Source organism: Micrasema longulum, unplaced genomic scaffold (assembly GCF_059751315.1).
Source record: "Micrasema longulum isolate JH-2025_06_02 unplaced genomic scaffold, ASM5975131v1 h1tg002185l, whole genome shotgun sequence".
In the NCBI taxonomy this organism is placed as follows: Eukaryota; Metazoa; Arthropoda; class Insecta; order Trichoptera; family Brachycentridae; genus Micrasema; species Micrasema longulum.
In genome coordinates, this window is record NW_028279350.1 from 266,308 (window position 1) to 281,399 (window position 15,092).

The 15,092-nt window shown below is 37.3% G+C and overlaps 1 protein-coding gene across 1 annotated transcript in view; it reads left to right on the forward strand.

The window, feature by feature from the left end:
- Positions 1-11,812, forward strand: part of LOC148272799 (uncharacterized) — a 125,042-nt gene extending 113,230 nt beyond the window's left edge. The window contains exon 2 of the mRNA XM_088239553.1: positions 9,261-11,812. Within this exon, the coding sequence (XP_088095679.1) occupies positions 9,261-9,318 (58 nt within the window). The 3' untranslated portion in view covers positions 9,319-11,812. The remainder of the gene's footprint in view (positions 1-9,260) is intronic.
- Positions 11,813-15,092: the final 3,280 nt, after the last annotated feature.

Genomic DNA, 15,092 nt, shown 5'->3' on the forward strand with positions numbered 1-15,092 from the left:
ATTTACAAAATTACAGCCGGTTACACTTTTTAATTTTGTTTTATTTTATTTATGTTCACAAACGATACATAAGGCATTTTTTTTATTTATTCGTGCAAATTCATATGTATTACAAACAAAAAACGTGTACCTAACTATATGGACCACGAGCCCTGTGTCGAGTTAGGATACGACATAATGGAAAGTTACATTATTAAATAATAGCAAAAACTCAAATTCAAAATTATTACATAAACATATATTTCGAAAAACATCTGTAGCGCAATCGCAAATAACTATCGGCGTGCTAATAAGCGACGTGATAACGATTTCTCACCGTGGTTGTTTATCGTATTCGCGATCACAATGGAACATCCGTGAACAGTAAACACCTAAAGTAAATGTCAAAATATTGACGTTTCGCGACGTATAATCCTGCTGTGCAATCGCGTATTTAAATTTCACCGGTGTAAATATGGAAAATATTCCGAAGCTGCTATTTTTATTTATTTTTTTCGTGATAAATATCGATAAATATTGCATTTAGCCGGCTGTTGGCGAGCTAAATGTCGAGAAAAGCGGTCGACATAGTAATTGTAATTTAATTTTCACTTTTTCGTATTAGATACTCCTTACTATTTTGCAAATGCGATATATTATATTATTTTTTATAGAAAACGCCGATTTTTCGCCGGTGAACTGCATTTATTTACGAGGAAAACAAAAAACGAACGGACACACGCGTTGACTTATGATTGCGATAACTTAAGCGTGTTCATTATGGTTCATTGTGATCGCTCGAATGCTTAGCAGGTTTTTAAGCACGTCGATGGTTATTTGTGATTGAGCTACTGGACAACACGCTTAATAGTATATAAATATATGCAATATCTCTTCCCTTAGACAAAATCCAAACTTGTACACTTCTCCTGAAAATGGCTTTCGTTTAGGAGAATTTAATATGTTCATTGGTATAATAATCACAATTGGTTATGTTTAGATATTGTTGATCAATTATATGTGAACACAAATGCGCAAATAAGTTTTTTTTAAAGTTTACATATTATTATTTTTTAATCGACTAGCTTAGTTAAATTCTATTAATATTATCAAAGTCATTTCAATAAATTAAACTAAAAGATTATGACTATTTGACTAATATTGATGTTTTTTGTTGATATTTCTTGATAAAACTCCATAGCTAATGATTATGATAAAATTATAAATGAACTTATCAATTAAACTTCTTGGTTTAGTTTAACTTTTTATTATTTTGACCAACGAGCGCTTATATGCTATATGTAAACTTCCCTGTCAAAAATGAAGTACTATGCTAACTTCATCTGTTGAAATGTGTATTTCCCACTCTGTTGTATTTCGCCATGTGTTCCTTTCCCACCGTTTAAATAATAAAAGCTTAATCCCAATTTCGGTCCAAAAACTCCCGAAAATGAACTGTTTAGCAAACCAGTTGTAAATATTTATGTTTCTGTTCCCTGTTAAAATACTTATTTGATCTTATCTCCAAAATATGTCAAGAATAGTATAAAAACTGTAAATGTTCTAAACAATTCACCAGTCTTGAAGATGCCTACTTAGGCGAAAGCGCTCGTTGGTCAAAATAATAAAAAGTAAAACTAAACCAAGAAGTTTCATTGACAAGTTCATTTTTAATTTTATCATAATTATTACTAATTATTTTACCTAGCTAACATAAGGGAACATTTGATTTTATGAATTGCGTTACAGTTCTCCACTAAAGATATCAATCAATCTTGTGTATTATGCCTGTTGGAAGGGCTACCGCTATGCTGAACCACGTCGCTCTGGATATTGATCTGTTCCATATATCCTAAAGGGTTTTCCGGATCAGGATTCTCCTACTACTTTGACTCTATGAGTCTCTTTTATGTATTTTTTTTTCATTTTTATAATATGTACGTATTTAATGTATGTTTGTAATGTTTATGTTATTTTTAAATAAATTAATTGAATTGAATTGAATCAATGTCAGCGTACGTAATTACATAATCTTAACATACGTGATAATGCATTAAGGCGGCCTCCGTGGTGTAGTGGTCAAAACGCTTAATTCACGCACGGAAGGTTCCGGGTTCGATTCCCGGTGAGAACACAAAAATTAAAAATGTGATTTTTCTCAAGCCTGGGTGCTCTGTGATGTAATTCACCACTGTAATTAGGCCTCCTGGCCTGTTGCGGGGCAAAAAAAATAAAATGTAAATGTAAAATTAAAGCGCGCCATATTATTATTGAAGGTTGTAAGATAAAATGTAGTGTACAATCTCAATCGTTGACTGGGGACATTCAGAAGTACATTATCTAAAAAAATGCAGAGTCAACATTACAATTAATTATTTATTTTATTTAACAAATTTACGAACAATGTCCAATTTAAACAAATTATACAGTAACAAATAATAGAAGGAATACAACAAAGGAAAGCAAAGACAAGTTAATACATTAGACAGGAATTATGGAATCCAGGTTAATTCTACAAATATACAGTCAATTTATTGAGAATATTTCTTCAGTCTATTTGTAAACAAACTCAATTTACTATCAAAATAATGGAGATCTTGATTTTCATTTACAAATTTAATCATTCTGGGTAGAGGCGCATGGAAACCATAATTAGTCTTATGATGACCGAGGAACAGAATTTCATTATTTCTGAGTCTACGTGAAGAAACATTAAGAGATATTTGTTGGAGAATAGTCGGGACATCAAATAAACTATTGAGATGCAAATTAAATCTACATTAAATCGACGTTGTGAGAGACTGGATATATTCAGGAAAAGTTCCATGTCGGTATAGTTATAGTGATCTCTTGTGATTCCTAGTTTGTACGCAATGTTTCTTATAAATTTATGCTGAACTGATTCGATGCGATTTCTATGAGTAACATATGAAGCAGACCACATTACGGAGGCGTATTCAAGAATGGGACGAATCGATGAGCAGTCAAGTGAATTTTAGCAAAATGTCTTCAATTAATAAATAGCATTTATTTAAATCAACAGTATTAGTGTAATTATGTTGGGAGTTTATTCAATTTATTATAAAGATACAACTCGTCTAAAATCTGTCTCCAAAATTCCAATTTATCTAGACCAATATTTTCCAGGCGGCAATTATAAAACAGGAGGTTCCTTTCCAGGTTACATTTGAATGTTTTTTACTTTAATCGATTAAAATTAACAAAATACATCATTTTCAAATAGCCAGCGCATTTGCCTATCACGCAAGAGGTCTCGGGTTCGATTCCAGACAGAGTCAACATGAAATATTTATTTGAAAGTGCTAGAATATTTCATAGTCCATGGACTGGCGCTTGAAGCGCAAGACTGATCATATTACTTTCATGTTACAAAAATGATCAAGATTCATAAGAAGCTGGTGTACTAATGCAGCGCCCTAATAATGAAAAATGACACTGTTAGATGCCAACAGTGAATAGGGTGGTTCGGGGGATTATAGGGTAGTTCAACATTATACCAGTCCCGGTCACTATATACGATATATATATATATATTTATTTATTCATATTTTTCGCTTACAAACTATAATTAATAATAAAAATAATGTGACCTCACTTACCGTGCCGAGGACACTTAAAAAACAAACATAATTAACAAATATTCAGACAGTTTTAAAAACAAGGTATGTACATCTATATTATTTATATTACAAAACACACAATGAAAATAACAAAAACCTAACATAAGCTATACAGTTGTGGAGCAGTCAATTCAGTATTGGTATGGGCGAATGAGACAATCCATTTTACTTCTACCTAGCTCCACTATCCATTTTTTATAGCCTTTTTAAACATTTTCTCATTACTAATTCCTTTATAGATAGTGGAAGTAGGTTATAGATTTTAATTAAATAATACTCAAAATCCCTTTGTCCGAAAGTGGTATTAGTTTGTATTTGTTTAAGTTGTCACTATCTACCAGCTACCAGCTACCAGTCTCCGATTCTCGGTCCGATAATCTGTTTTCCACTTCGCCGGTTCTCTACGGACAATGTTCCAATTTTATCATCTGAGGAATTTTCATAATTAAGTACCTACCTACCCAGCTGGCGCGGGCATATTCCGCGCTCCCTAAAGTTCATCTATGTATATCGGGAATGTGGACCGTCCTAATCCCGACTGTCACCTGTCACCTGTCACCCGCCTTCCTCCCCCCGCCCGCCACAGTCCATAGTACACGGGACGACTATCAACCGGAACTGGTCACCGATCGCTATTACACCGGAAATAAAGCGGACTCGACATTACTTTTTTTCATTTCATTTCATTTTTTTTTTCATTTTTTTTTTGCACCACAACAGGCCAGGAGGCCCAATTACAGTGGTGAATTACATTACAGAAAAACCAGACTTGAGAAAAATCACTTTTTAAAATTTTTGTGTTCTCACCGGGAATCGAACCCGGAACCTTCCGTGCGTGAGTCAAGCGTCTTGACCACTACACCACGGAGGCCGCCCTTAACTACTGTCACCCATGTGTCCTGCTAATTCGTATTTTATGTTGAAACTTAACAAAGATAAATGAAATACATACAATTTTGATGTCAGTATTGGTATCATTCTTCACATATATCCTCAATAATATACCACATACTACGAATACCGATGAAAATATATGAAATAGATTTTGAATAATTAATTGTATTTTCAAAATCGATATGAATGTCGTGGAGAAATGTTCTCATACATAAATGTAAAAAAGAAATTCAATAAAAATTCGTTCGTAGAAAAAACGGGACGTGTTTGTCCTTGGTGTTTGTGACGTCAAGATTCGTGATATTGTTCTACACAAATTTCAATGGCAAGAACAAATAAACATGAATCGTGACGTATTAGGGGCGTGGCCAATGGAATCACCGTTTTTGCGAGAATTAAAAAGTATTTTTTATGCTACTAATAATTAGAACCAAAAGTTTATTTTTTTACTGGAGAGTATTTTATAGACCTTTATTACTTTAAAATGTAATAAAAAAGGGATATTTCCCTATTATAGAACTCCACCATCTTTCATAAATTACATAAAATAAGTGTGAAGCTTAATGAGGAAGTTCGGTGTTTTTTTTTAAATTTTTATTTGTTAATAGACTGTTAAACTAAGTCAAAAATATTTTTTTAAAATTTTTGTATATCGTATTATCGGCGCTACGATTTTTCAAAGTTTTGTATTTCTGAAATAACTCCGCGTGTAACGTCAGAGGTTCATTTCCGCTTATTCTCATTCAGTTCTTCCTATTGGTCCAGAAGCAACAAGCAGACCGGAAATCTTCCATAGCTCTCAGATCATAGGTTGATTCACATGAACCAGTGACGTCATTTAAAGTAGTGCGTTTTTATCAAAGTATTTTTTATTATTTTTTCTGTACATTTTCAAGAAACTTTGTAGTACAATTTAATGCTCTAATTTTTACCCCGCGTAAGAAAACATTTTTTGTATCCAATTTCCCGTAGGGCTGAAGTTCCTCATTAAATCAATTTCGAGTAGTATTAAAGATTGAGTTAAAGATGAGACAAATCGTTTTTAAAGAAAATAAAATAAGAAGATATAATAAGAAATAAAAGAAACTAAAATTAATTTACATATTGTGATGAATAAGTTCCGGGGGCGAAGAACCCACCTGAACTTCTTCATCCACCGACCAGCGGAGCCGAATATAAAACATGAGACCATTAAAACCTTTTACCGTGGCAAATCCCTTCCATCCCAAGTGACTTATGCACCACCCGAATCCTCGGATCAAAACACATTGTTCAAATTCAAACTTCTTTATTCTAATCTTCATCAAGTATAGATCCCGATACAGACAAACATAACTTAATACTATATCCAAATTTGAAAATATAGTCACAATATTCCAGAAGATTAGATAATGCACCTTTTAGGAACTAAGCCGCGCTGTTTAGGTCAAAAATGAATGGCTTAAAATATTCTCGAACAACTTTATAGATTAACGATTCTAAAACTTTAGCAAAACATGAAAGAATACAAATAGGTCCGTAATTCTTGACAGGCTAAATAGCCCAGATTGATGGATGGGGAGTCACATTTACAATCTTCCACAAATCAGGAAAATACTTTCGGTAAGAGATTTATTATATATCATGTACAATGGTTCGCTTAATTAATTACTGCAGTTTTTTTAGAAATATATTTGGTATCTGATCAGGCCCTGGACCCTTTTTAACATCTAAATTTTTAAGAGATATTTTGATTTCATCTCAATTTTTTTTATGCTATTTAAGTTAAATCGGCAGTATCTATTATTGGATATTTTGGATGTATTTGATACACTCCGAACAATGTTTGATTTACTGATGCAAAATAATTCGAGAACATTTCAGCTACGGCAATTTCGTCACTGGCGCGTACATTTTCACGAATCACAACTTTTGGAATACAGTTGGTAGCGCAGTACAGTTGGTTTAGTAAATAACCAGAATACCTTAATATTGTCAACGAAGCCTTCTCCAACAGATTTTTCCTTTTGCAAACCTTTGGATCTTCTTCTTCGAATAGAGAATCCTCCTAACCGAGTGGATTGTTGTATTTTTTGCCCTCGTCCTCGTTTAATTTTTCTCTTTTGAAACCTTAATGAATGGTTTACTAAACCATTGTGGATAGTTACAATTTGATTCACTATTTTTAAATGGGGCATTTCTGTTTATTATTTCCCACAAAATGTTACAGAAAATCAAGACCATATCATTTGTATTATGTTCTCCGAACTTCAGTCCAGTTCCAGTCTTGATATGATAGGTCTTGACGACACAGTTCGTAATTACATTTTTTAAAAATTGTATTTTAAATTTTCGCCATTTCCATTCAGTAATGAGGAATTTCAGCCCTACGGGAAATTGGATACGATAAATGTCAACTTGCGCGTGGTAAAAATAAAGCATTAAATTGTAAAAAAATAATACAAAATATTTTTAAACAACTCTCCTTTGAACGATGTCACTGGTTCATATGAGTCAACAAATGGTCAGAACTGATCGAGAATAACCGGAAAAGAACCTCTGACGTCGAAAAACAGTTTTTTTTTGCCTAATTTAATAGTCTATTAACACATAAAGAAAACCACTAAACTTCCTCATTGTGTATTCTCAATTTCAAATGAATTTTCGATTGCTGGATGATGGATGATGGCAATCGATTGCTACAAGACTGTCTACGGGAAAAACTTTTAAATTATTTTTATCAGAAAAAACCGGATCAATATTCGACCACTATGATTGCATTATTTTTATACGTTTCAGATACATACAAAGCAGCCAAAATGAAGGATTTTGGGTTAGTGTAGTTTGTAGAAGAGGTAGTATTGTTATCACGTGAAGCGACTGATACCCGTTTAATTTCAGGTATATTAAAACCGCCCCGAATAATGCATTGTGAATTTGATTTACGTTGAAGAAATCTGTACTGAAGCTTTTGAAAGCAGCTATTATAGTTAGAGATAGGTATTTAAATTTGGATTTAAATATGCTACACAAAGATAAATACTAAAGTTTAAAATAATATTCGATTTGATTTCCACCCAAATGCCTTTATTTTCTTTTTCAAATGTTTTATTTCCATTAGAAACTAGTTGTTTCGAGACTGCTATCAAAACTCCACCTCCTTGCCTTGAAGTAAAACTTGATGCTTCGCGATCTCTTCTGAAGTCAGCATATCGCCGATCAAATATTTATTCACTGGATATTGTTGAGTTTAGCCAAGTTTCAGTCAAGCGGATTATGTCATAGTTATTATTTAAAACATCTTGATGAAAATTTTCGGGTTTGGTCTTCATGCCTCTTGTATTTTGGTAATATATATTTAACGAAGTGAAAAGGATTTTGTAAGTTCGATTTCATGTAAATTTATAATACATGAAAAAAAGAGAATTGACTAATAAATTAACTAATAGTATCTAGACAATCTAAACTCTTAATCAAAATAGTTGGAGATGTATCATTTCGTCGAACAAAAATAAGACCTATAGTAAAGTTTATATTTGAAGCACTAACATTGTGGTTATTCATTATAATAAAATAAATAAAACAACTTTGTTTTTAACCACTTATTTTTATTTTCCACCGACCGGAAAGCAAACAAACTACTTCGCGTTCAAGCATTTTTTTTTCTCCTTTGCTTTAATTCTCGTGCATGCGTGAAGGGTGTGAGTTTGGAGGAGAAAGATGTTCACTAATATATATATATATATATATAGGAAACTTTGTTCCTCCAATTCCAACGTGTGAAGTGTTTATTTTTATCATTTTATATACTATATAATTCAGTACTAGGTATTTTACTCTATTATACGATTGTATTGCGCTTATCTTTACTCCCACTCTCCTCAAACTGTTTTTAGATCCCGTTTCCCTTTACTAATCCATTCTTCTTCTTCTTCAGCTTTGTTCTCTCCACTGCTGGATAGACGCATCTTCGAAACGTCTCCATTCCTTCCTATCACCCGCTTTTATCATCTATGCTTTACCGGCTATCGAGGCAATGTGTCGTCGACCCGTCTCGTTTACGGCCTTCCGACACTTCTTTTGTTTGCCCACGGTCTCAACTTTATTATTCTGGGTGTCTTCCTGCCATCAATTCGCCTCGCCGAGGTCCCGCCCTCTACCATGTTAATTTTGCTGCCATGATCCATGATATCCACGACTCCCGTCCATCCTTATTATGTTTTTTTTATTTTTTTTTATATATTTTTTTAATTTTTTTTTTATTATTTACATACATTTTAGTTATTTTAAAAACATTTTTTATTTATTTATTTTTTTACAGGACTTACTAAGCCAATGAATATGGCTTGTCGGTAAAGATCCTTTACAATTTATAATATGATAGTCCTACATAGCTGTATAATAATATTTACTACTAACTTAAATATAAGGAGCGAATGTAATTTATGCTTTCAAAAAAATATTTAGAAAGATGTAAAAAAAAGCAAAAAATTAGTGAATGATAACGCAATTTTAAGATAAAAAATAAATCAATACAGAACCGGAAAATGTTAAATTCAATAATAATACAAATAAATTGAAAATCATTTGATTGATAAGTAGACCGTCTTTTACACGACTGTTGATTGATCGCAAGAGATCGCTTCGAAGCAATATTTATACCGGTGAAATTATTTTCCCACAATACACCAAATTATTTACTGCAGTAGTAACCATGTAGCGCACGATCCTCAGTATCTCTAACGGAGCATTGTCCTTTGTCCACAGCCAGAAGAACTACAGCAGCCCGTGGAACTGGACCACGGTGACGGCGAACGGAGACTGACCCGGCGAGCCTCCCCCTCGCCGCTGGTGAAGGGGAGGTCGGCGGAGGACCGCGCTCCGACCCGCTCCGACCCGCACGCCGCGCTGACGACGCGCGATTGCGGCCCTCACACCACTCCACAGATCCCATATTTTTGTAGCGGAGATCCGCCGCTGCGTACTTCGGACGGTCCGGCGCGAGGAGCGCGAACGCGAGCGTTAGTTAATTATGTGTCGGAACTATGTAACATATAAGTGTATAAAGACAGACAGTCCGCAGCTCGAGCGGACTCAGGCGTCGGACGCGTGCAATGTCGAGAGATAGGTGTATATTTGTACAAAACTCTAAACTTTTATGTAATTTTTTTAAATTATTGTATCGTTATATACTGTGTTATACTGTGTTGTTCGTTCGTACGAGGCGTTTGTTTCGGTACCCCTCGCGACTCTTCCAGAATGATGCCTATCTTAATTTTAGGGACGCTATAGGAGACAATCAGGACTCCGGTCCGGCGCGGGAGCCGCGCGCGCGTGTCTCCGGCGGCCGCGGCTCCACGGTAGTACCTATCGAACTTAAGGAAAATCAAACATTAAAAGCAGCCACGAGTTTCATCGCTTTCTTCCTCTCCAACCCCCCGCGGAAATGACTTATTAGCTACATCGGATTATTCTCGAAAATGTGAATTACCCGTATTATTATATTTATCGTACACCTTTGTACGTGCGGCTCTTGACTCTCGAGACGTCGCTTATATGAATATTTCCTGTATCATCATACAGGGGAGCCAGATGTTTCTGGCATTTTAATAATTCACCCCCCTCCCAGCAGTCGGAAACCAGAAGGGAGATGTTCTTTAATATGTTAAGCTCGCCCGAATATCGAATACCCCTGCCCTCGGAGCCCCCCGCGGGATGACGTCACGCCGGGAAACTCTGATGATGCGCTCTCTGTATCTAAACTCAAGCTCAAACTCACAGCCAGTTGGCTTGAAGTTTCTAAACTTTATATTTTGACACAATTCCCATAATCAAACTAGAAACTTCGTTATTTTGTACATACAATAAATAATAGTTTCATTTGAAGACATAATAGAGGTCATTTTCTGAAACGCATTTTTAATTTACGTGTTTTTTTGAATAATTTTTTATATTTTTTGTATTTCATTTTGAACCTTGAATTTAGCACTTTGTTGGAGTATACCTAGGGTGTATCTAAGTGGTACTGGTTCAAAACCCACTGTTAATCCATCATACATAATGAGTTTCGGTACTGTCCTGTCCACACCGCGCACAGCCCTCCACAGTGCCCAGTACCCAGTGCCCAGCACCAGCGGTGTATTTTAGCTACCGCAAGGCCATATCCACTCTGCCCTCGGGAGACTTAGTTCATAAAGCCCCTACTGACTCATCTCATTTCTTTATTTCAGTCATGAAAATCCCCCAGATACTGACGACCCTATGGTCGTATGGCTCGAATCAATTATTTTATACAAAAGTATTGATTTCAGTCAATCGATTTTCCCATCTTTCGTTACAGTTTCTCGCTATTTATTTGGTTTTCATTTCTCGAAAGATCGTATTGTCCGTTATAATCCCTTTCCACCCCGTCGGGGGAATTGTCCCGGTGACAGCTATAACGCCGCAGAGGATGAAGAGTGACGCGAGAGTGATGAGCTCGCGTGGGACTCGTCACACGTGTTCCTTAAATGAGATTACGAACCGCGAGATAAATACTTCGCAGAGGAAATGAATTTCAGAATTTTCTTCATTGTTGTATTAACCTCGTGTGACTACCGAAGGTTTAGGAGGGACGATACATTTCCCTCGGAGGTGTATTGTCCATTTCCCACTTCCCAAGGAAAATACGCCCAATGTTCGACAGCTCCCGATAAATATTACCATCATGTCATTTCCCCGAACTTTTTTTGATTTCTTTTTTAAAAATAAAAGACACACCTCTATATGTCTTCTGCCGTTGCTTTCATCATCCATCATCCACTTCCGCACATTTGTGTATGTCCGACTGCGTATAGATTCTCGGTGCTCATTGCAGATTTCCCCTGTTCATGATAATTAGTTGAATGCAATCTTCTCGTTCTTCTTCTTTAGCCTTATTCTCTCCACTGCCGGATAAAGGCCTCTTCCAAACGTATTCAATCCTCTCTATCACCCGCTTTCATCATCCATGTTTCGCAAAAATGGAATACGTGAGATTAAATCGAATTCCGCCCTTAGTGACTAAGCCTTCGTCCTGGGGGTCGCAGCTAAGCAAAAACCGAATCCCTCTTCCGCCAGTTCCGAGTTGAACTTCCGTCGTAAACACTACCGGTCGGGACTAGAAATTATATACTATTACTCCTACTAGTTAACGCGTAAATATTTTCTATGTGTTGTTGTTTACTACGTAATAAAATTGAATTAAAGTTTGCAGTAATGGGGTAAGTTTGCCGACAGAAACTTCGGGTAGGTAGTCGGTAAGTTTCCCTTTGCGGAAGAAAGTTCTCGAAGAACAAAAAGTTGCTCACCAGAATTACGGGAAAAGTTTACAGGGAACTGCAGAGTCCAGCCGCAGGGGATCTTCAGGAGGGGGTCGCGGGACGAGGGGGCGGGAAAAATCAACCCCAACGGAATAGAGAATAGATGTTGCGACATCGTGAATTACTTCATCAAACAAACATCGATATATATGAGCTGCATTTCACTCCTTTCAGGCTCTGGTATTGAGCTACCGCCTCTTTATAAAAAAAAACATACTACAAGTGCCTCTACATCCGCGGGTTTCGTTATAATTTGCGATGTAACATCGTATTTTTCTTTTCCGAACGGAACTTTCCGATGAGAATGAAATGTGACAGCTGAAATATTTTCACGTCGCACTCGAGTCTGCTCTTGTCGAGTTCAATTCATTTCTATCAAACCCAGACCTGATTAAGCAATACGCTATTCGTAACGACATCGACAGTGGATACGAAATCATTCGAACAAAATACGACCATTCCGGGATTCCGAACATACTCGTACACGTGCAATGTGCAGTTCGATTTTTCGTGTACCGTATTTGTTAGGAAAACGCCGACATTCCAATGAAGAGATAGTTCAGATCCTCCGCGAGCGATCCTCGAGTCGCCGTCTCAGGCCCCGCAGCCCGAGAGGCGCTCGCCGGTATCGGATGGCGGGGCACCCAGCCAGCAGCCAGCGGCCAGCGGCCAGTAAGTTTTCCTTCGCTCCGCGGGGCCACGCCATTGTGTGTGCAGAATGTTCTTTATTGCGGAACTCTTCTCGGAATTTCCGCGACTCGATATGGAGGTTTCTTATTCTCTCTTTCTGCCCGGGAGATCGGTCACCCCCCCCCCTCCCTTCCTACACACCCGCTCGCCGTGCCGACCTCAGCTGCGCGGGAAAATCAATAGACGGTGATGCCACTCTCTACACAACACACTCGCATCCACGCCCACACACACAGGGCATGCACGCATACACTAATACGCACACTCGTACTTGCACGAGGGCTGACAATATTGCTTATTTTTACTCCTAACATATTTGTAACGTCAGTAACAACAAATCTCATCGTAATCATTTCAATTTTTCAAAATTACGTTGATAGAATCATCAAAGTATATACTAAGTAATGATTAATGTTCTAGATCTGACAATTAAAAATAATATTTGTTTTGAAACTTTCTCTTGGAAGATGGAGAGGGTTGTATCTGCTGCATGATTTGATTTGTCGAATTTCCTTTTAGTTTCTCCTGAAAACGTAATTTCGACAAATGTTCGCGCAAATTAAATTTACAATGACAAATATGTTTATTGATTCTTTCCGACATAACTTTTTTATCTTCTTTAACGAAAGCGTACAATTATTTTAATTCCATTAAATTTCCCAAGAAAAAGTAGGTCGCCCAGTGATGTCGATGTTTTGTTCTTCTCGAGGCTGGCGACCATCGTTCCGACTCCACCGCGATCCCGGGCCAGTCTAATCGGCGCTGCTGCATCCGGCACACCGAACCACCGTCTAAGATTTCTGAGCCACGATGCTCTTTTCTGTCCCATACCCCGCCTGCCCTCCATAATAAGTTGGAGAAGGACACACTTCCCACTGCGGAATGTGTGACCGAAGTGTGAGGCTTCTCTTCTTTTGACGGTGGTCAACTCCCTCTCTTTATTCATTATGCTTAAATCCGCTTCATCGGAGACACGGTCAGTCCATGGGATTCTAAACATTCCTCTGCACACCCAAAGTTCGAATGTCTCAATTTCGTTCGTCGTTGAGACTTCGGGAGTCCAACCTCCACTCCATACAGCGACACTGGCGACACTGGCGACACTGGCAACACATGAGCTTTCATTGCTCTCCATCTTGTGCCTAGTCTCAGTTTCGGTTGCGCAAGAGTTTCTGCATGCTGAAGAAGGTTGATCTCGCAATCTCAATTCAGTTCTTTATTTCCGAATCCGAATTCCGCTCGTCATTTAGGTCAGCATCCTAAATATTGAAAAAAGGGTGACCTGTTCTATCTCAATTATTGTTTCATTGTTGAATTATTTAAAGTTCTCGGTCATGATATTCTTCTAAATGTAACCATATGTTGCGATCCTATCGCTGAATTATGAACCGAAGGTTCGAGGTTCGAACCACAATCTACCACAACAAGATTCCTATATTTTCTAGCCCGGCTGTGCTATTTTCGGCTTTTAGGAAATGATCTCATAATTTAAATATTTGGGTAAATAAGACAAAAATATTTTTTTAATTCTCTTTTTTCTTAGAGAATTAATATATTATTTTATGGGTTATACAAATATACCTCTCGGATTCTTTTGAACGCTAGAGCGAGGCAAGAATTCACTTCTCTAATAGACGATTTTTGTCAACCTTCCGAAAACCTTGAAAAGGAGAGGGTTCTCCTAAATATGTAAGTGATGGCATTTGGAATTCTTTTTTACCAACGCTCATAAGAGTTTTCCTCATAATGTGAGGATCGGTAAAAACGCATCCTGTACGAGTATAGCATGTTTGCTGTTTACTTATAGCGATAGTCGCGCAAGACGAAGTTTTTAGGTATTTAAAAAAAAAATTGCATCTAAATTATCTACGGATTATTTTTTCTCATCATCATCATCATTCCCTTTCCGTGGGGCGCTGTATCGGTACATTAATTGCGGCGGTCAGTATCTTAATCGATTCTGTTGCATCAAGGTGAGATGAGTCTTACGCTTCAGGTATCAGTCCTATTCGTAGGACCGTAATATTTAGACATAAGTATTAAGTATCTCGGGAATCGAACCGGAGACCTCTCGCATGGCGGGCGAACGCGTCGTCTATTGGACCACGAGGCGGACTTATTTTTACCAGAAATTATTTACCACTGTGTAACTGGGCTTTTTGGCCTGTTGCGGGGCAAAAAAAAATTATAATAAAATGGATCAAGATCTGGAAAGTTAACTTTGCAAGTGGCAACCCTCGTTCCGTAGATTTATATGTATGCACCTACACAAGAGAGAAACACCTCCCCTCCCCGAGCCGTGCACCACCCCCTCCCTCCGACATCTGTGTACTGTAATTATATTACGTAGGTGCGTCCCCGTGTGAGGGTGTGTGTGTGTAGCGGGAAACTCGGTCGGTAAACCTAGAGCACTTTTCTGGCACAAAAAATCGGGCAATTTTCTGAAAAAAGCGTTTCCCCTTCTCCCCCAGGAGCCCCCCCCCCCCGGCCCCTTCCTCGCTGCGACGCCCACCCCGATGTACATCCCAGGTTCTTGCGATCCTTCGTATTATTACGACCAGTGACTTGA